General features: G+C 37.9%; 2 protein-coding genes across 7 annotated transcripts; one reads left to right on the forward strand and one right to left on the reverse strand.

Annotated features, from left to right (window-relative positions):
- Positions 1 to 611: 611 nt before the first annotated feature.
- Positions 612 to 8,770, forward strand: LOC113677960 (double-stranded RNA-binding protein Staufen homolog 2). The gene is made up of 5 exons (XM_027194819.2): positions 612 to 3,329; positions 4,117 to 4,326; positions 5,074 to 5,220; positions 5,389 to 5,515; positions 5,842 to 8,770. Exons 1-5 carry the CDS (start codon positions 1,989 to 1,991, stop codon positions 5,922 to 5,924), a joined length of 1,908 nt encoding a protein of 635 aa, XP_027050620.2. The 5' UTR covers positions 612 to 1,988; the 3' UTR covers positions 5,925 to 8,770.
- Positions 8,771 to 9,757: 987 nt separating this feature from the next.
- Positions 9,758 to 22,240, reverse strand: LOC113677964 (solute carrier organic anion transporter family member 4A1). 6 transcript variants are annotated; one of them, XM_027194827.2, is made up of 7 exons: positions 22,143 to 22,240; positions 15,521 to 16,327; positions 14,284 to 14,852; positions 13,641 to 13,797; positions 12,768 to 12,931; positions 11,901 to 12,089; positions 9,758 to 11,149 (listed from the first exon to the last, which is right to left on the reverse strand). In XM_027194827.2, exons 2-7 carry the CDS (start codon positions 16,223 to 16,225, stop codon positions 10,876 to 10,878), a joined length of 2,058 nt encoding a protein of 685 aa, XP_027050628.2. In that variant the 5' UTR covers positions 16,226 to 16,327; positions 22,143 to 22,240; the 3' UTR covers positions 9,758 to 10,875. The 6 variants fall into 6 exon arrangements, with proteins under 6 accessions (XP_027050628.2, XP_027050626.2, XP_027050629.2 ...); XM_027194825.2 differs by lacking the exon at positions 22,143 to 22,240 and adding an exon at positions 16,862 to 17,608; XM_027194828.2 differs by lacking the exon at positions 22,143 to 22,240 and adding an exon at positions 16,862 to 17,123 and having other exon boundaries at positions 15,521 to 16,321.
- Between the last annotated feature and the right edge of the window lie 43 nt (positions 22,241 to 22,283).

Raw genomic sequence — 22,283 nt, forward strand, 5'->3', positions numbered from 1 at the left:
GGGGGGGGGGGGGAGGTTGAGGCTTTGAATTGATTGATGCATAAAAAGTATCTCATTATATCACTTTAACACTTTTATCCTCAAGAGTGACTGGCTTCTAATTTCTCCTTACAGTATCTCTTTTGAATCGAATATACAGGTAATGAGAATAAAAGAAATGATTATCAATTTTAAGAGCCCCTGATCATCAATCAAATTCTCCTTGTCTGTTCCATAGAATACTTAGAGAGTTGTGTAAAGAATGTGAATACTTATGTTAACCCTTGAACTCCCAAGATTTCATTAGTAATTCTCCTTACTGTCTGTCATACAATTCATGTGATGTTGGTTTGGAGAATTTGGAATTGGATCCACCAATAATCCCCTAATTGATATTTTCTTTATTCTCATTACTTGTCTGTTTGATATTGTATTGATAGTGTAAGGAGAAATTCTGTCTTGGTCACTCATGGGACTTAAGGGGTTAACTAGGATGTAAAGGGTTAAATTTGGGACCAAAGTTTGACATTTTATGACATTTTTTTCTTTTGCTATTCATGGTGTCATGTTTGTCGTGTTCACAAAGAACATTTATTGTAAATTCAATGATGATGATTACAAACAAATAATTTATCCCCAATCAAGGGCCAATGTTATTAACAACAATCAAAGCATTGACACATGTTATGAGGTACAGTAAACAATCATTAGCTTAGATATGTTACATGATTGCCATGTTCTCTATGCTTCTAAAGTACAGTTATTATAAATTCAATAACATTAAGTACTAACAAAAGTTAATCCTTCCACAAAGGGCCAACAATACTAATGTTACTGGAAGCATTATTAGTATTTTGTGTTCATTGTACAGTGGTTATATCCATAAAAAATGATGATATGCTAAATGATGGCTTTCTTTAACTCATGACTGAAAAACTTGGAGTAGATTTTGGAATTTAAACAAGTACAAGATTCAATGTCTAATATGTTTACAACTTGATGTGGAAGCAATTTTCAATTAAGAGTTGCAAACAATCCTGAACTGTTTTGTTTTGCTTCAAATTCCTCTCTGATTGGCGTGGAAAACTTGCCCTACTCTTGTAAACAATCTCTACTTGATTTCTCTTTCATTTAGTTAGCCAACCATCACTGGTGGACTGTTGGCTGATTGTCAGCTAGTAGTTGGCCAACAGTCGGGCAGCAGCCACAATAATATTACTCTTAATTGTCAAATAAATTCTCTTAGTCAGCACCTCAGGAATATATGTATATGTATATATATAGTGAGAGAGAGAGAAAAAAGTATGGAGAATATGCATGTGCATGTTAAAGGTTAAGTGAAACTTGCTAGTCTTGTCTTAGCTTAAGGTCTGACAAGATATCATTCTTCATTTGAACTGTATACTATATATTTATTTGTATTAATTCATTGAAACTTGGAACAGGCTTTTCCAGAAGAGATTGTCTGAGTTTGTTGAATGGTATGAATGAAATTAAAAATTATTTCAATAACTAAAGCAACAAGACTCGTTCATCTTCACTGAACATCTTTGGAATGACGGAAGTTTCACGCCGGAAAGCACATTACTTACCCTCCCCCTGACAAAGCATTTGTCGTTTCCTTTTATGCAACAAAGGCTTCTGGGATACTGCTTCTTTCGAGTGACGTTAAGGCGAGCAGACCTCATGTTTGGCGTTTTAGTCCACTTTTGAAAGAAAACAAATTTCTTCAAAAGTGTGGGGTCTCCTCACTGATTCTCGTCGACTTCATAACCTTTCCGTTCTTTTCTCCCTTCTTCTGTTATTACCGCCAATTTCCTAGTGGAAGTTAGTGGTAATTTCGAATCAACATATCGTATCCTCTAGCCCGTTACGTGGAAGTCGACGGCCATCTTTCCAACTTATTTATTATTCGATCGATAACTTTCCACAAAGAATCACTCTTTTCTCTGCGCCTTTTTAAACATTTTCTTTAATATTCCAACTTCACGAGTCTAGCGATTTCATTAATGGCTCAGAAAACGCCTGTAAGCTTGATGAACGAACTTGCCAAAGCCAACAAACTAAACCCCGAATACAAAGTCATCGAGGAAACCGGACCAGCTCACCAACGAACGTTTACTGTACAGCTGACCCTGGGCGACGTGGGAACATGGCAAGGCAAAGCTACAAGTATTCGAAGTGCCAGACATGCAGCAGCCACAGCAGGTTTGGAGAATTGTGGGTTAACAAAGCCAGAGATCGAGAAACCAAACATCCAACAGTTCAACATCACTCCGACAGTGGAACTGAACGTGATGGGGATGAAGCTTGGGAAGCTGATTCAGTACCATGACCTGCAGCCCAGGATACTGTCCTCTTATCAACCAATCAGCATGGGCTATCCTAACCTCCAGATGCAACATCATCACACTGGCTTGCATCACTACATGCCTCGACCCCGTCCCTCTTACAGCATTGCACACCCAAGTCAAGGGAATCACTATCGTCCATATGTCCAAAATGGGTTTCATTCCCGGCCTCCACCACCCCGTTTACCCAGAATCTTCTGTGTCCAGCTGATGGTAGGAGACCAGGAATTCTATGGTGAAGGACGTGACAAGCAGAAAGCTCGTCAAAATGCGGCATCTAAAGCAATCAAGATGCTGCAAGATGAGATGGCTACTGTTATGGATAGGATTACCACCTCTTCCACTCCTGAAGAATCAAAAACAGCTAATCAAAATGGTGAAAGCAAAGTTGACCAATTGGAGAGTTCTCCTAGGCAGAGTATCACTGAAGTGAAATCTGAGATCAGTCAGGTGTATGAGATAGCCTCTAAACGGAAACTGCAAGTAGGATTTGAAGATGTAAAGAGCAGTGGCCCTCCCCACATGAAGCGTTTTGTGGTGAGTGCCACTGTGGGTGACTTCACAACATTGGGAGAGGGATGCAAGAAGAAGGATGCAAAACAAGAGGCTGCTCGGAAAATGCTGGAAGAACTGCAAAAGCTGCCTGAACTACCCAAAGATGAAACAAGCTACAAGAAAGCTGGTCGCTTTGCTCGCCGTGGGCCTCGCATCTCCTATCATGAAAAACCAAAAGGTGAGATAGATCCTTCCTTGAACCCAGTCAGTATTCTGGGGCAGATTCTTCAGCGAAGACATGATCAGCCACCAGACTATGAACTTCTTTACGAGAAGGCGAAGGGAAATGAAAGGGAATTTAAAATACAGGTGACTGTCAGTCAACACAAGGCTACTGGATGTGGTTCAAACAAGAAGGAAGCTAAGAAAAAGGCTGCTGAAGCCATGTTACAACTGATTGGATTTCGCTCTCCTGAAGGACAATCAACTGCTGCAAGTACTCAGGTATGTAATTGAGACAATCTTTGACCCTTTCACTCCTGTTAGTGACCCAGACAGAATTCTCCTTACAATATCAATATAATATCAAGCAGCCAAGTTATGGGAATAAAGGAAACGTAAATTATGGGACAATCAGTTCATCCAATACCAAATTCTCCAAACCAACTTGATAAGAATTGTATTGAAGACAGTAAGGAGAATTACTGATGAGATCTTGAGAGTGTGAGGGTTACTTCTAGAGGGGATTAACACGTAACTTCTCCCCATGAAATTTATACATTATGCACTAAATCGTTAATGAGGATACTCAACCTTATCAGGTAGAAATTGTTATCTTGATCTAACACTAAATTCTTGCAACTAATTTACAAGGAAATACCTTGCAGCTAGATGAGAGAATAATATTATTATTAATCAGATCTTTGGAGTCAAAGGGTTAATCAGATAAATGATTGCAAGTGTTTGAGCAATAACTGGGAAAAAAACTGAGAAGTTTAGTATCTTATTCTTGAGATCATTAAAGTTCTTAACCCTTTACTTTCTTACATTAGTATCTATATTCTCTATACTGTTCTCTTTCATTTCCTATGGTAATGACAAAGAGAATTTGTTTGTCAATCCAGAGCTTCTTAAATTGATGATCATTTCCTTTATTCTCACGACCTAAATATTTGATTTAAGGGATGATCCAGTGAGGAGAAATTAGAAAACAGTCACTCTTAAGGGTTAATGGCTTTTTGCATTGGTGCATGTCTGATGTGAAACATAAGACTCCTTGTATCTTTTTTAGGGAGATAAGGCTGTGAAAACAGAAAGGAGTGACACAGACCAGAAGGCTTCTGTAAATGCTAATGGAACAAACACAGAACCACCCACCATACTTGGTCGACAGCTGAAGCCTGGACTACTCCCAATGGTTCCAGAGCTAGCCAAGCAAACTCGATCAGATATGATGAACTCTGTTGTTGCACCCATTGCTCAAGTCAAGCAGGAACCGCAGGTATGGACAAGAAATGTTATTTCCTATCTCTCAAATAAATAAATTCTGTATTGCCTGGGATCCATTTAACAAATAGATTCCAAGTTGCCGTGCAGCTGTTCAGTAATAGATCACAGATGATGTCAAAATGTGGTAAGAACAAAAAAGTGGCACATGAGGCACAGCTGAGTGTGTCGCTGATGTTCTTACCACATTTTGACGTTCTCTGTGATCTATTACTGAACAGACGCACGGCAACTTGGAATCTATTTGTTGTATGTAATAAAGAATTAAAAAAGGTTTTAATGATGATGTCATCTATACGTCTATCCTCCGATAGATCATAAGTGAGAACCAATCAGGATGCATGTATAACTGAGCTTATTATATAATTAGTAATAGATCACACATAGATTATGTCAAAATGTGACGAGAAGAAAAAAGTGACACTTAAAATGCTGTGGAGTGTGTTACTGATGATCTAACACTTTTTGGCATCTTCTGTAATCTATTTCTGTGAAGACTCATGGCAACATTGAACATATTTGTTTTATATGATAAAAAGTGAAATGGTATAATGGTGAGGTCATCTGTGCATCTTTCCTCCAATGCACCATGAGTAAGAACCGGTCAGAAGGGCACATATAATTCAGCTTACCATATGATATATAATTGATAACAGTTTTACTCGACAATTAGATTGCCCAACCAGCAATTCTTGTCTAACTCTGTGCTTCTGATGTTTAGTGCACTATTTTTGCTTATCAGGAGCCTACTGTTCAAGGTGGACTAAATCGGGCTCCTGGAGCGCCCGTGGTAAAGATTACACCAGGAAAACCTCCTACATCTGTTCAGAAGCTGTTACATTTGGCTGATGTTGAAGGACTTCGAGTACAATTTACCGATTACCCCAAGGTTAGTACCTTCTTTCATTCTTGGCCATTGCCCTCCCTCCACCCCACTTTGTGTGGAGGAAAGGAGGAATCATGCACTCAGTTCCTTCTTGCCACTGAAAAAGTTACTAAGCTCTAGCACGACTGAGCCTCTGGCTTTCAAGCTAATGTAATCATTTTTTCTCTCTAGGAAAGAGAATTTCTCACTGTTATCACTGTGTCATCTATTCCTTCCCTCACTTGCTATGGATCAGGAAAAACTGTTGAAGTTTCACGGGAAGAAGCTGCGAATAATGCTTTAAAACCACTGCTACAAGGTATGGCTTGGGTGCATTTGTTCTACTTTAATTCTTCTGATTTCTTCTGGCTGTGCAAGCTTGTAGCCAGCAAATTAGGCTGTCACCTGAAATTTCAAGTGAGGCAGCTCAAAGGTAGAATTTGATATTGTAAGGATTATGAGTGTGTAACCTCAGAGATGCCTGTGTTGTGCTAAGCAATTGCCAGCCAAAAGATATAGTCGAAGATTGCCTCTTTTTCATCTGGCAAACTTTGCTGGCAGCTGGTGCTCAGCAACAACTGTAACTTTGTAAATTAATATTGTTATGGAGTAATGCATGGTTTCTTCATCAACTCGCTTTCGTAGGAAGTATCAAAACCCAACCACCAGCCACTAAGGACATCAACACAAGTGATGAACCAAGAGAACACCAAGAGAACACCAAGTAAAGAAAGATTAAACATTTGGCTGAAGTTTCAGGAAAGTTAACGATAGATAGTACAAATGACCCATGGCAAAGGATTGTTTGATCCTAGTAAATTATCAAGTAGATTTTAGTGTGCTCACTTTAGATTAAAAATAAGTAAGAATATTTTTTTTAATATTCATGGATTCACCAAATTTGTGCACAACAGAATGAAAGAACTGGTCACCCTCTGGGTTTTACATATGCTTGCAATTGATAGACATAAAGAAGTTGGTAATGTTGTTTCATTTATATATTAAATAATTAATCTTTTCCTTAATAAAGAGGGTTGATACATGATCTTTGGGGTATTCATTGGTTTTGCCTTGCCACATAGTGCTACAATGTAAGGCACAATGGTAATGGTAATTTTTGCTAGTTAGTTTGATAGACTAACTTTTGCTGTTTTAGACCTAACTTAAAAAAATGATTCTTGGGTAAAATGTTCCAAGCTTGCTGATTGCATGGACAAACTGTGCAAGGCATATTTTGCCTTTCTAATTGGCACTAGAGCTAGAGTGGTAAATAACTTGTTTATTTTTTCTGTTAGTTTTCTTTTTCTGCTTTGCCTTAAATGTTATGGAAATAATTACAGATCATGGTCCATATTGTAAAAGGGTGGACCAGTAACAAGCATGTAATTAGCCAATCAGATTTGAGGATTCAAGATTCCAGGTTAGGGAGATGCTTCTGAAAAAAAAATTAGAGGGTAATCTGAGTCCCTCATGAAAATTCATCATTTTTTTTTCTGATATTGTAGTCTACATCCCGGGCACATGCCCTTGCTTAGGACAAAAGTCAAAAGAGTATTTGTCACACAAATGAAAGACACTCGAGTAATGAAAAAAGAAGACTTTCCAATGGTGACAAGTAGGTCGCTTTCCTGCCTAGAAAGTAACTTTTCTTGCATGTATTTTCCATATTGGGCAAAGTCCAAGACAACCTGTGTTTTAGTGTATTTCCAAAAGGGTTGGATTGTAGAATTTTTTCATCACTATGTAAAGCCCTTTATTTAAATGGTGACAACTTTATCTTGAAAACACATTATTGGCAACCAGTTAATTTATTCTGAGAGTATGTGTATTTGGTGTCGTTTTTGTATTTTGGAGATAAAAGAAAAGTTTGAAATGAAGATGAATTGGTGCTAAAGAGACACAGCTGTATTGACCTCGTGATTAGCTCTACATGAATTTTTTATTTAGATTAGGTACAATGGAGAGGGTTTTTAAAGGGAAGTATGGTTACAGGAGAGTAGTATAAAGTAATGGGGGAATATCCCCTAAGTCCGAATATGACATCAAAATTTTGTTTAAGAGTTATGGGCAATAGTTGGAGAATTAGTAGATCTCTGATGCATCCCAACATCAGTATGTAAATTCTCCTTACTTTTCCCTACACATTTTCCATGGCACTTGAAGGAGAATTTGTCTAACAATCAAGAGCTTCTTGAGTTTGTGATCATTTCCTTTATTCTCCCAACCTTAATTCTGTTTGATCCAGGGGTGATACCGTTGAAAGAGATTAGATGCTTATCACTCTGGGGGGTTTTGAAAGGGTTGACTAATTAATAACTTGAATGGGTATGTGTATAATCTGAACAAAGAGATAGTGGTTAGGGCTCCCTTATACTCAATATTAAGGAGTTTAAGATATCACAATGGCGATATGTGGTAAAATGTTGCCAAAAAAGTCATTTATTTTCCTCTAAGATTTTTGCCAACAGCTTGATGCATTCAGTGTTTCTGACAGTACGTCATCTTCCCTTCAGTATAACGTGTGAATGTTGTGTTGAGTTCAAAGTGAAAACATGACGAAATTGCTGTCAAGGTTTCCTTGCCAAGATGGTGTGAAAGTTGGCAATTTCACATCTTAGTTCTGTATGGGAGGGCCAAGAAATGTACAAAGTTTTTGAACACATGTGTTTTGCCATTGGTTTGCTCATTAGATCTTTTGTTTGGCCACAATCTTGTCGCTGTCGCCGTTGTGGTTTTCTTACACTCCCTAATTACTCACTATCTAAGAACTTTGCAGAGTAATCTTACAGAGATCACAAACTCCAGGAATGAAGCAGTGTGTTTTATTGTGTGCAATTTAGATTGTTCAGATATATGGTGAAGCTACATGCATAAGATAAATCAAAGTTTTAAGCCCATAATTTATAAAAAAAAAATCAAACCAAAATATTGTTATTTAATGGGATATTGTTTGAAAGGGAGATGTTTGTTAAAGTTTGTTTTATGGGAAACAAGGGTATTGCGTGATATTTGTGCGCCAGAGTACCACAAATATTACAGTTGTCCTTGTTTTTGCTTCTTAACTGAAGTGAAGTCTAATTGGCAATCCTAGCATTGCTTACCTAGGCTCCAAAGGTGTGTCTAAAAAATTTATTATTTATTACAAGAGCAGCCATTCTTAGTATCAGTTGTTTCACTAACTTCCATTAATGAGCAATCATTCCATAATTGGAGCTAAGATTGCTTTGTACCTTTATTCCTGCCTGGCTTATTGCCAGCTGAGAGAAAGCCAACCCATTCACCCTTTTTACTCCTTGAAATAATTTGAATATAATTTCTCTCTACAACTTAAAAGCCCTGTAGATGAAACAGGTAATAAGAAGTAAGAAAATTGTTGTGAAAGGATATACAAGTATTCTTAATAAATAGCTGTAGAAAGAACTGTAGTGTCATTCTATTGTTTTCATATCCTGAGAGTTCAAGAGTTAAAACTAATTTATTACTGTGTAGAATGGTTCTGGGAAAGTGTGGGTACAGTTTCTTTAATGTAATTGTTATGTAAAGGTTAGGAAACATCATTAAATGTTGAGCTTTGTTTTGTTGTTCTTTCTCTTATCTAACTTTTTGAGTGATGCAGGTATCCCTGTGGCATAGTGATTAATCCTTTACATCCCAAGATCTGGTTGCTAATTCTCCCCTCTAGCTACTACATGTATCATTATAAATTAGGTACGAGAATTTGGAGTTAGATCATGAGGACAACCTCGCCTGACATGTTTGTGAGATAATGTATGGATATTATGGGGAGAAGTCGTCAAGAGAGACATGTCAATCACTTCTGGACGTTGGAAGGGTTAATAACAATTTGAAGCTATTTGTGACCTATTTGACAGATAGATTCTATGATGCCATGCATCTGTTTAGTAACATATCACAGATGATGTCAAAATATGGTGCGAACAAAGAAGTAATGTCCTAGATGCAGCTAAGTGTATCACTAATGTTCTTAGACACCTCCTGCAAGACCCACAACAATGAGGAATCTATTTTCTTTAAGTAGTTAAGGAGCAAATTCATTGTTACCATTGATAGTGACATCATCTAGATGTGTCTATCTTGCCAATCATACAATTGATAGTTCCTTTTTCAATAAGCCAACCTAGGTTAAGCGCTTGATATGTTTGACAAGGATGAAACATTTCAAGTTAGAGAGAGACAGGTTCATTGCTGTGGAATACCAGCTTGTGTTTGTTGAGTTTGCATCTTGCATAAGTTGCAGCCAATTTTCACTTGCTATTGTGAACACTGATTGTCTTCCTACTTTTGAAAATGAATTTTACATTAATTTTGAAACTTATCTTAGTTAGTCAACATGATTAAACTGGAGTTGAGAAACATATCTTAGTAACTTTTTCACAATTTGACAAATAAGTTAAATTAGGCATGACTTGAAAAATAATTTGGATGAAAGTCAAAAAGTATCAAATAACTATCAAACTTAGAATGAAGGAAAGGACAGACATTTACTTTGGAAAATGATTGAAAAAACTTGCAATTGAATTCAGAGTGAATAGAGGCGAAGTTAAGTGAATCAATTTTATTAATAAGAGATGATGAGTTCAAACAATGATAACATTATTGATAAAGTTAATACTAACATAATTATTATATTAATATGCTCATATTACATTGGATGAAGAATCAGGTCAGGTACATTTTTTTTATTGAAGATCAAACTGTACAGTCAAGTAAGTTTTAAAAATTCTCCTCAAAGGTAGGAAAATGTTTCAGTGCCATACCCCACAGGGGTACATGTAGTTTGTTGCCTATAATATATTAGTCAGAGTTCAGATGCCCAGCTGATGTCATACGTTTTGTTCCTTCCATGTCATTTTGATGTCAACTGTAAGCTGTAATTGTACAATTACAGATCATCATCAAAATTATATCTACAGCAGCTGCTAAATAATTGACAATCATTACCGACCCACAATAAATATCTACCATTACTCAGCCCCACTTAGGTGAATAACTGTCTTAGTATATCACACAGAAACCAAAAAATTAGTTTTAATTACTTCTTTCAATATACCTAAATTATATGGTCACAATTAAACTCCTGATGCAAGATTTTGTCTTATTGACAGCTCAGAAGTGAATAGTGCTTGCTATTCACTTCCAAATTAACCAATCAGCAAATGCAAAAAGCACTATTCAACTGTGTGGTTTATACTGAAATGAAAATGAAGAAATGTAAAATGGCTTCCATGTTTACATAGCCTGATGGAAACATGCGGGAGGTTGGGAGAACATGAGATAAGCGTAGGAAACCATGACGCGAAGCAGAGTGGTTTCCAGCTTATCGAGTGTTCTCCCAACCTCCCAAGTGTTTACATCAGGCTATGTAAACACGGAAACCATTTTACATTTCTTTTATAAAATAACTAATGAAAGAGAAATGAAAACCGTGTTTACATATGCCTATGTAAAATGGTTTTATGGCCAATCAGAGCGCACGTACTATTTGAATTATTTTATTATATAAAATGTTGAATTTTCAGAGCAAAAGATTTTGTGCCCTTCAAGTGATTCAATAACTGTGTATGGAGTATAACACTTTTAGGTGACTCAACAATTGTGTAACCAGGAAGCATATATATTTTTCAATTCTGATTTAAGGGAGTCGCCTGTTTATTGTATCTAAACATTGGTTGTCCTTGCAAAATCCTTGCTAGGAAGTGGTTTTTCTTCCCCAGAATCTGAAACTGTAATAAACTGTGCAACAGGAATCAACTCTGTTTCAGGCATTTTTTTGGTGTGTCCATCCACAATCGTTATTTGTGATGAAGCAGACTCTCGATTCAAACCCTCATTTGACTGACTCTGGGATGGCAGTTTGTAAAATTTCCATGCAAAGTAGAAAGCTACTGCAGATAAAAGCTTAAAACCACCACCAACAGCTAACATCAGATACCTAACAAGAAATGGAATATTCTTTCAGTTGTGAAATGAGAGGCAATGTGCATTTTCCATCTTGTCAGTTATCTGCACACAATTTAAGAGTGACTTAAGAAAATGATTTTAACCCTTCTGCTTCCAAGATCTCATTAGTAATGCTTCCTACTGTCTTCCATACAATTCTTATGATGTCAGTTCTGAGAATTTAGTGCTGGATCAAATGATAATCCCTCATTGATATTTTCTTTATTCTCATCACTGGTCTGTTTGATGTTGTACTAATATTGTGAAGAGAAATTCTGTGTTGATCACTCATGGAAGTTAAAGGGTTGACTAAATAAAAATTGATACTAAGATGGAGAGAAAAGAGAAGTAGCCCTTTTTTATGTTCTGCCCAGATTCCATACCCCAATCCTCTTATATAAATTTAAACAAAATGGTTTCCCTTTCCATGCATCTTTCATAGGAGACTTTGCTTTCTTTATACTAAATGTTTCATTTTTTAGCAATCCAATTCCCTTCTGGCCCCCTCCGAAAAAAAGATTGCAGGAATCTGAATTCTCCCTTAAAAAAGATTAAATCTGAAGGATTGATCCTTTTTCCAATGACTTTGAGGAAAATGTCTGAAGAATCTAAACTTTGAAGGTTTTACTGAGGAAAAAAAATTGAGCTGTCATTATGAAAACCCATCATTCTGACAAGAAAGGGGGGGGGGAAGGGGAGAGCTAGGGTGGGGTAAGTTGGACTGTATTCTGGTGTAAACCAACCTGAACAAATCAGTGTCATATTCCAAACAGTTCCTCTTAGCCCCAGGATCACAAGGGTCCTCTTGATGCAGTTTACATGCAGCATCAATCACATATCCAAACACAATTGGGGCAGGAATAAAGGCCAAAATACGGACAATAAGCTGGTTTATGCCCAGAGCAAATGATCCCTGGCTTTCTGAAACACATCTAAGGGCAAGGAAAATATATATTAAAATCATAACTCATTTATGACAAACAACATAAAGAGAATGGATCTTTATCAATTTCATAATTTAGTTTCAATAATGCAACAAAATTAAAGTTTACACCTAATCAAAATCATTTTTGAAACTTATGCTAATTGAAGAAATTTGAAAAATTCTTGCATTCTTCTTATTTTCTGTCTCAGAGAACACAGTGCATTCTGAATGGTCAAATTATTGACTAACTGACTGAGTTGAAACACAAAAATAAATTAGTTAAATGAAAGTGTTTGATGATACTGTGGGATTAAAAGTGGCAATTTGAAAAATAAATTTTTGCTCGAGAGTTTTGTGTCTTTCCAAACTGCCTAGATGTTTGGAAAGGCTGCAAACTGTCAAATATGTTTAAATATAGTAAATGATTGAGCAATTGATTGATTGACTGATCGACTGATTGACTGAATGACTGATTGACTGACTGACTGACTGACTGACTGATTAAATGGCTTCTACTGACAGAGCTCAAGAAGTGCATTTGCATTTCCACCATGAGAATCTTAAGAAATTGTTTTACTATAAATAAACATCTCAGCCTGTACCCCAAGAGGAGACCCCCCCCACCCCCCCTCCCTTCCTCGACTGTCTAACTACAATCTATTTTTTTAAAAATCACAAATTGTACCTGAGAGTTGCTGTAGTTGCTGGGATGTTGTTTGAAAATGTAAAAACCATGAGACCAAAAAGGCAGAAAAGGAAGGGAGCAAGGTTATTGCATTCTGGTTGACATCCACTGCCTTGAATTCCCTCATTTGATTGCGTCACAAAACAGCTACAGTTCTGATAACCCTGCATGTAAAAAAAAAAAAAAATTATTATTATTCATCAAATTTCATTGCAATTAGTTTTTGTCACTATCTTGTCACAGCTTGTAAAATGGGAGAGTTTCTTAGCAAACTGCAATTGGAAAATTATCCTGTTACTGTGAAGTTTTCACTGGCTGAAATACATTCAGGACATTGCTGTACATTTCTGTTATCTCTCACTTAGTATGTGCACTATGATTGGTCAATTTAGTGTGCCCTCATTTCATAACACAGTTTGTTTGAACTGAAATCTACCTCCTCTAATTGAACCCACAGTTAAAACAAATATCTCAATAACCTCATTTTCATGGTCTGTACCATAAGTTTCAAAATCTCTTTTTATCCTGCTCGGATAAATGGTCCTCATGAAGTCTGAGCCACAAAGACTATGTTGACTCCATAGCTTACAGCACAGACTTCAAACTCAGTCAGTATGAGGTATGTATTCTCCTGCTACTTCATTAATTAACCCTTTACACCCTAACATCAGAATACATTTTCTTCATACTGTTCTCTATACATTTCCTATAGTACCGACAAGGAGAATTTGTTTAACAATCAAGAGCTTCTTTAGTTGGTGATCATTTCCTCTATTTTCATGACCTCAGGGGTGATTCTAAGAGGAGAAATTAATTGCTAATCACTCTTGGAGGTTTAAAGGTTAATCAAAGAAATCCCTGTACAACACTTACTTTGTCACCTAATCTGTCATCTGCCTTACAGCCAGCATAACAAGGGGAGTAAAATGTTAGCTGATCTTGTTTGGAACAAACAGGTGAAAAGTACTTAACGTCACAGTTACATGCTGCATTACAGGAAGAAGTAATATTGACAAGTGATGACCTAGGACTGATACATAAGGAAATGTTTAAAACACATTTCACGCAAAACCATATACAGTTTAGCCTCGATTATCTGCTCCTATTTGGTAGAGGGAGCTTATTAACCCTTTACACCCTAACATCAATATTCATACTCTCCCTACTGTTCTCTGTACATTTACTAAGGTGCTGACAAGGAGAATTTGTCTAACAATCAAGAGTTTCTTCAGTTGGTGATCATTTCCTTTATTCTCATGACATTAATGTGTGATTCAGTGGTGATATTGTATGGAGAAATTAGATGCTAGTCACTCTTAGAGGTTAAAGGGTTAAAGCATGGGTATTTATTTGAGAAAATACAATTTTTTCCCAATAGCCTACTAGTGGACAGACCCACACACACTTTCTACAGGGGGAGTTAATCTCAAACCTGCACAGCGATCTCTTAGTGTTTGAAACAAGAGAGTACACCATGATAAGAAGAGAAAGACACTTAAGAGCAGGTTATCAATACCTGTTAATGTATGGATCTGTTACACCCACAAATACTCTGTTGGGACACCCAAAGAACAGTCCTGCTGCCCAGAGTGTAGCTAAGCAGGCAATAACAAAACAAGCTCTAATAGTCTTGTCACAAGTCCATTTCATTCTTTTTACAAGATAACCTCCAAAGAGCATGCCTCCACACCCTCCTGGTACTACCACTAGGCCAGTATATGTGCTTGCCAGGCCAGCTGAGATACGAAACTGCGCCTCAACAAATTTGGGTAAAAATGTAGAAAAACCGCCCACAGCAAATCCCTCAAATGCTGAGGCAAGAGAAAGAAATACAAAAGGCTTGTTTGTAAGAAGTGACTTAAGTGAGGGAAGTAGCTGCTTCAGTGTATGTGGCATATTGTCATCCTCCACAGTATCTGAAAATCTCTGTTTTTCAGCTCGGATTTGTGGTGTTCCTGGAAGCTCTCTTGGAAATGCAAGCAAAGGAAGACTGACCATGATAGACAGTGAGCCACCAAGGATGTACCCCATCCACCATGCCCCAATAAAGTTTGAATCCTCAGGTGTAAGACTTACACCCTCTGGCTGAAATTTGAGAAACATGAACAGCATTAACCCTTGACATCCTCACATCAGTATATATATTCTCCTCACTGTTCTCTATATATCCCCTTAGGTGAAGAAAAAGAGAATTTGTTTAACAGTCAAGAGCCTCTTTAATAGGTGATCATTTCCTTTATTATCATGACCTTATTGTTTGATTCCAGGGTGATATGGTTAGGAGAAATTAGATGCTAGTCACTGATAGGGATCACAGATATAAACTTGCATGACCATTAACACTCTTTATAGAGAGCTCTATTTTGGTAACAGATTACCTGTGTTGTTCCAGCCTGAAGCCAGCATACAGCCAGCCTACATTTAAGTTTTACTTGTCTGCAAACGAGACAAAAATATGTTCTTGGGAGAAGGAGGTGTTTTGCCCACTGACCCACCCTACAACTACTCAGAGCTCACGTAATTTGTAAATCATCCAGATTACTCCATAATCAAATCTGAATTATGTAAGGAAATTTACAGATCTTTTGACAGGAATAAGGTTCAGAATTCATTAAGCATGCTGCACCTGCCTATGAAATTTTGAAGGATTACTCTATTTGGTTTTGCTAGGTACCTTCCCTTGGGGTAAATGTCACTTATCTACAAAAAAATTCTGATCCAAACTCTAAAAGAAGACATCATTACCATAATACCTGCTTGATATCAACATATATCCTGAGAAATTCTCCTCCAAGCAGAAACCCCACAGCAGGACCAAACGTTGCCACAGCGTACATAATTCCAAGAAACAAACCCGACGTGGTGCGGCGGACATTCTCATCGATGAATGCAGTCCCCAAAATATACACGGGGGTAGCTCCGATTCCGATAAAAAACTCCGCGAGCACAAAGACAAATATGTGATACCAGACTGAACTTCTACAGATCAAGTTTGACGGAAGGGAATCCGTAGAACAAAGATTTGTCGCACTAGAACCTGGCTCGTATCGGCCAACGAGAACATGTGGGAGAGCGAATAAGAAGCATCCAATTCCTAAAATGAATGCTCCAATGCCGAGCCACTTCGGTTTATGGTGATGGCCGTAGTAACTCACTAAGATGGCCATGATTGCGGCAGAAATGTCGTAACAACTGACGATAACTCCAATTTCGTTTGTCTTTAACGAGAAACGTCTCTCCAGTGAGGAAATTACAACTCCCTGAAACCCTGAAACGATCATGCCTTGTGCTAGGACGAACCAGCATTGGAACAGCAGAAACCATTTCGCCTTGGCAAAACGCTGAAGAAAGTTTGGTCTCCAGGAGACTAATCCGCATGTCGGGCTTTCTATATCGCCTTCGTTTTCGAACCTTTGATGTATCTGTAAGCTTCCATCGGTAGTGGTTTCTTCTCCCATTATTTCAAACACTTACAAGGCACGTTTTCGCGAATCAAGATCCTATTTCACAAAAGTCTTCAACTCTGCTGATTACTCTCTGTGTAAACATGTCAACTGTTTCTAACGAAAAAAACAACAAAGAAAGTATCTGTAACTGACAATCGTAACTGACAATCTTATGCAGATCATCATATGCATGTGCATTTTACGTTACTTAAATCAGCGATCATACTTCTGAGATATTTGTCAACTCATTTTGTGAGACAACTGTGTTTTGTTTTCGTTGAATTGCCAGCAGCGATAATTAAAATGACAATTGGTGCAAAATAATACTTTTAATTAAGGAAATGCCAGCACAATATCTAGAATCTAATTAGTTTTACGGCTTTTAGTCATAACTGGTCACAAGAACATTTAAATTAGGTGAAAGAACAGTGTACACGGCAGTGTAATTTACTAGAAATTCGTATGAAAGTTACTCGGAAGCAAGTAGGTTTAGCAGATTATTACAAATCATAAATTAGGTATATGTAAAACAAAAGATGCAACCTACACAAAACAAAGTTCGATTAGAGCCTTAAACCTTAGCACAGGCTGTTCTAACCAACGAGTTCAACACGCAAAAACCAGACTGAATTCGCTAAACTAGGTCACCTGGTTTTCAGTTGCAAAATTGTGCGCCCACAGTTTTCGTGCCGGTTTACGTAACCTCCAGTTAAACGACCACGTAACGCTTTCGACAAGATGTTAAAGAAAGGTCTACTTTATCATTTGAAGTGAATCCTGTTTCTTCCAATACAGCCTAAGAAGTGACAGTTAACTGTTCACCAAGGAAGATTCAATCAGCGACTTTGAGCACATCTTAGTTGGGGTTGAAATGTGATCATACAAGCGTGACATGACATGACAATTTTTCTTCAAACGTGACAATTCCTTCCTTTGTGATGTTTTGCAATTCACTTCAGCTAGGACGTCATACAAATTTGCTAAAGAACAATTACGCGGATATGAAATCCTTTTTAATAAAGGAGGGGCAAGTGTTTCCTAAAATAGCAAGAAAGAACAACATATTAAAAGGGGAAAAAATGGAGGCGGGGCGCGGGCGGAGACTAGGGTAGCGTAAAAAAGTCAAGAAAGTCATGAAAAACTTGTAGAAAATCGCTCGAGACAAAATGTAAGATTTTTGTGTCTAAATCGTAGAAAAAATGTTTAGCTTTTTCAGTTTCGGCACGCTCTGCTTAGCTTGTTTGTTTCTCGTAAACTAAGAATACTTTCGAATTAATCTTTGGAAAATGAATAAAAATTTTCGTTTTCTTATTGAGAGATGTGACCTAAATTTTAAGTTCAACTGCTATTTTTCGTATTTCATGATCTGTTATCTATAACCAATGCAATACAGAACTAGACCCTGTGAGCAGGGTAACTGGGATACCTGGATGGCACTGGATCCTTGGAATCAAGTGTAGTGATACTACGGGTGTCGGACTAGTATACTGAATTAGTGCGCTCAAGTCTGGCCAAGGGCATACGCCTATTTCACAACATAGGCATGCTATGCGTGCAAGAGTTCCTTTTTTGTAGGGTGGGTGGATTACTTGAAACATTGTGAGTGATGTCTACATTCTTACAAAAGGAGAGAAGAATATTAATGTGGGAAAGAACGAAAATGTCGAATTACCTCACTCACAGGTATTTTGTGGGAGATTATGTGTGTTTTGCGAATAAATGTAACCAAAAATAAACTGTATTGGTGCCACGGATACCTGTTAGTACAAAATGCAGACAGCAGACTGCAGACCGGATACAAAATATAGACTGCAGACCGGATACAAAATATAGACTGCAGACTGCAGAGTGGGTACAAAATGCAGACTAAGAATCTGAAGAGTTTTTACGTCTGGTATATGATAACATGTCATCTTAGAGCTTACCGAGCGTCACGCAATCGCTGTTTTGCAATCCGCCTTCACGATTATTTGCACTATTATGGAATATTCCTGGCCCATTTCTTGATGAAAATCGATCGCAATATTATTTCAAGCCTTCAATATAGTCTTCTTACTTTGCGCGCGAGTTGGTTGGTGTGATGTCTGGACAGATTTTATCAACGTAATTGAAGTAGATGATGTGAACAGTGATGGTAAAGCAAGCTTAAGAAAATACACCTATTTCAAAACATAGGCATGCTATGCAACGGATACACAGGGTATGAGTAAGTTTTATTGATTTTACGAGAAAAATGTTTATATTTCGAAATATGTATCGTTGTAAATCGACCATACTTCGTTCCCTGTACTATTCCTTATAGCGTGCAGTTCCTCTCGTAACTTAACACCGAGTCACACAACGCGTGACGCGTTCATGAATTAATCGTTGGCTTTTTCTCGAGACGTGAGCTTGGGCCGCTTGTGACAAGACAATTGCGTAAACAATATTTAACATAACAACATTATACACAAAAAAACACAGGGTTTTGGATCACGTATTTATTAAAAAAAAGAATATCCATACAACTACAATGAAAACAAACATAAGATTCACCTTTCTGATCGTGAAATTTATACCATTCGTACTGTTATCGTAGCTACGTTCCTTGCCATCAAGTGAATCCAACATGTCGTCTTTCTTCACAAGCAGTTTGCATCCCATATAGTTATGTTCTTCAGTAGTTGAACAGCGTTTAGGCTTTAATGGCTTTCAAGCATTCGCGACTCAATCCGTTTCAAAATTACCGCTCAATAACATCTTTCAGTGTGGATTAGCCGCGATGAATACGACTTGTATATGCGTCTGTAAGTATTTTGCGCGTTTGCGCTATAATGCTCCAGGAGATCGCAATCCAATTACGTTGAAATTCAAAACAACTGACCAAAGAGTTTCATGAGCAAAATCTCGTGTTCGTCATGTGACCCGGCCCTGTCTGTGCATGACAACGTCAATCATTGTTAAGATAACACGCGTGATCAGCATGAGAACACCTCATTGGGTCACAGTTAGTTGTCATGGTGTCGAGGGATAACACGCGTGATCAGTATGTGAACACCTCATTGGATCACAGTTAGTTGTCATGGTGTTGAGGCCCCATTGACCTCTGGGTATTATTGCGCAATTTTTCCATTTTGTGGCGGAGGAAAAAAACAAAAAAAACGACAAAAAAACAAAGGCATTTTATGACTGGGCTACCACAGGTATCCCAGTAAAAAAAAACTAGACCCTGTGAGCAGGGTAACTGGGATACCTGGATGGTACTGGATCCTTGGAATCAACTGTAGTGATACTACGGGTGTCGGATTAGTATACTGAAATAGTGAGCTCAAGTCTGGCTAAGGGCATACACCTATTTTAAAACATAGGCATGATATGCATGCAAGAGTTATTTTTTGTAGGGTGGGTGGATTACTTGTGGTCTACATTCTTACAAAAGGAAAGAAGAGTATCAACGTGGAAAAGAACGAAAATGTCGAATTACCTCACACACAGGTATTTTGTGGTAGATTATGTGTGTTGTGCGAACAAATGTAACCAAAAGTAAACTGTATTGGTGCCACAGATACCTGTTAATACAAAATGCAGACAGCAGACCGGATACAAAATATAGACTGGAGACTGCAGAGTGGGTACAAAATGCAGACTGAGAATCTGAAGAGTTTTTACGTCTGGTAAATAATAACATGTCATCTTACAGCTTACCGAGCGTCACGCAATCGCTTTTCCTCGATCAGCCTTCACGATTATTTGCACTATTGTGGAAAATTCATGGCCCATTTCTTGATAAAAATCGATCGTAATATAATTTCAAGCCTTCAATATACTCTTCTTATTTTGTGCGCGAGTTGGTTTGTGTGATGTCTGTACAGATTTTACCAACGTAATAAAAGTAAATGATGTGAATAACAGTGATGGTAAAGCAAGCTTAAAACGGCAGATATCACCAGAAACTACAACGGATACACAGTTCGCGACTCAATCCGGTCCAAAATTACCGCTCAATAACATCTTTTAGTGTGGACTGGCCGCGAACAATACGACTTGTGTATGCGTCTGTAAGTATTTCGAGCGTTTGCGCTATAACGCTTCAGGTGATCGTAATCCAAACCCATTGAAATACGAAACGACCGACAAAAGAAAATCTCGTGCTCGTCATGTGACCCGGACCTGTCCATGCATGACAACGTCAATCATCATCAAGATAACACGTGATCAGCATGTGAACATCTTCACCCTCATTGGATCACAGTTAGTTGTCATGGTGTTGAGGGCCCAATGAACTCTGGGTACTATTGCGCAATTTTTCCATTTTGTGGCGGAGGAAAAAAAAAAAAAAAAAAAGACAAAAAAACAAAGGCATTTTATGACTGGGCTACCACAGGTATCCCAGTAAAAATACATATTCCTATCAGAGATATTCCGAACGATAATTAGTCATTACGGAATCGCGCCCATTGAAAAGCGTCGCCCGAGAAAAGTGGGGTACCCATGATGCTTTGCGGGCGCAATGACCTTGGAATGAGGTTGCAAACGCTCACCGCCAACTTCGGTCGCTTTAGATCTGAATTGACAAATTCCCAAACGGGAGTTGTAAAATTTCGCTTTGCGTCCGTTTAGAGACAATGGAGATACAATTGGAGCAATTAGCATTGTTTCAAAGTGACGAAATGCTCTTTTCGTCGGTAAAGAGCGAGGGCCGCGTTTGCATATCAAAAGAGCGTGAAGTGTTCATCCGTAAGCTTATGAGCGTGAGCGTGCACCTACGTGGAGCGGGAATCTACAACGTATACTTAAGCTTTTCGAAAAGTAATTAGACTACCGACGTGTTATCTGAAACTGACGGCAATAACGGGCCAAAAAGGAAGGTAAAATTCCGCACAGCCCCACACTACATTATACGTTCAGTTCTTGGATAGAGTGACAAAAACAATACTTTACCATTGGGAAAACAGATTTGTTTTACGATAGTATGGGGCAGTACGGAAATTTTACTAAAAGGAATATTTCTGTGATGTTTTGCTTTCTTGGCGAAGTTGATGGTCGAACCTCGCAAATCTGCCGCATTTGAGTCTTAACACAAATTGAAAACCCGGCATTTGAAAGGTAATTTAATTTTACATCTGACCGATTTTTAAACAATATAACCTAATCAAGATAACGCCACTAATTACGTCTATTCTTCTTCGATGAAAAGCGCTACGTTTCGGTTGTCTGCACAAGAAACAATACTTTCGAACACTGCGTACACGGGGGATTACATGATTGACAGTCGGATTGACAGGCCTGCGTGAAGTTACGCATGCTCTCTTTCTCTTTTCTAGCTTATTTGCATTTTCCCGTGCGACGTTTTTCAATGAGCGCGATTCTGTAATGAACGACAATTTGGATTGCTTACTTCATCCGTTATCTGTCACTCTGTGTTATCAGCAAGGTTTCAGGAATAAAATTGATACCTCAATTTATATCTGTGTTATTTGATTCGTGAGTTTGATTTTTTCCCGACAGCAAATCAATTCAAAATAGGATCAAATAAATCCTACCCATGGGATGTAATAATTCTGGAGAACGCAATAAACGAAATACCTCAATTCTGCATTCGTAAACCTTTCATAGAACGCTTCAACAAAATATCTCAATAGTCTCCTGCTCTCCCTTTCTTATGTGTTTTCAGAGACCACATCGTCATCGTTTTGACGACTTTGTATCCTCTAGCGATTTCTCTGGCGTAAGCCAATCAGCTCATTAGATTCTCAAAGCTAGAGCTGTACATGTTTCCAAAATTTTGCACATTTTTGCGTTAACAAAGCATCTCATTACATGGAGGTAAGCTTCCAAATAAATTGATAATGTAAATTGGCTATCATAGAGAGTTTAGATGGCGTTAGCTCTCCGCTTCATCAGACAACGTTCTTAGAGAAAAACAATTGCGTTGTCAACAACTCCTTACCCATTTTCCATATTGACTTTTGATGCTCGTAGTCAAGGACAACATTTAAAAGACTGGACAGCCGACAAATCAAGCGTAGACTACAGGAAAGGGCACCGAAATCAATTCCCTAAAATCAAAGCGGAACCGGACATTCGTTTG

Source organism: Pocillopora damicornis, chromosome 1 (assembly GCF_964200805.1).
Source record: "Pocillopora damicornis chromosome 1, jaPocDami1.2, whole genome shotgun sequence".
NCBI classification, from domain to species: Eukaryota; Metazoa; Cnidaria; class Anthozoa; order Scleractinia; family Pocilloporidae; genus Pocillopora; species Pocillopora damicornis.

Bases quoted from the DNA above. Each gene is read 5' to 3' on its own strand.
- LOC113677960 (XM_027194819.2), top strand. From the start codon at position 1,989: ATGGCTCAGAAAACGCCTGTAAGCTTGATGAACGAACTTGCCAAAGCC. The intron at 3,330-4,116 runs GTATGTAATTGA...TATCTTTTTTAG, and splicing joins CAACTGCTGCAAGTACTCAG to GGAGATAAGGCTGTGAAAAC. The intron at 5,221-5,388 runs GTTAGTACCTTC...TTTTCTCTCTAG, and splicing joins AATTTACCGATTACCCCAAG to GAAAGAGAATTTCTCACTGT.
- LOC113677964 (XM_027194827.2), bottom strand. From the start codon at position 16,225: ATGGGAGAAGAAACCACTACCGATGGAAGCTTACAGATACATCAAAGG. The intron at 14,853-15,520 runs GTATTATGGTAA...CTCAAATTTCAG, and splicing joins TATATGTTGATATCAAGCAG to CCAGAGGGTGTAAGTCTTAC. The intron at 12,932-13,640 runs GTAAGTGTTGTA...TTTTACATGCAG, and splicing joins ATGACAGATTAGGTGACAAA to GGTTATCAGAACTGTAGCTG.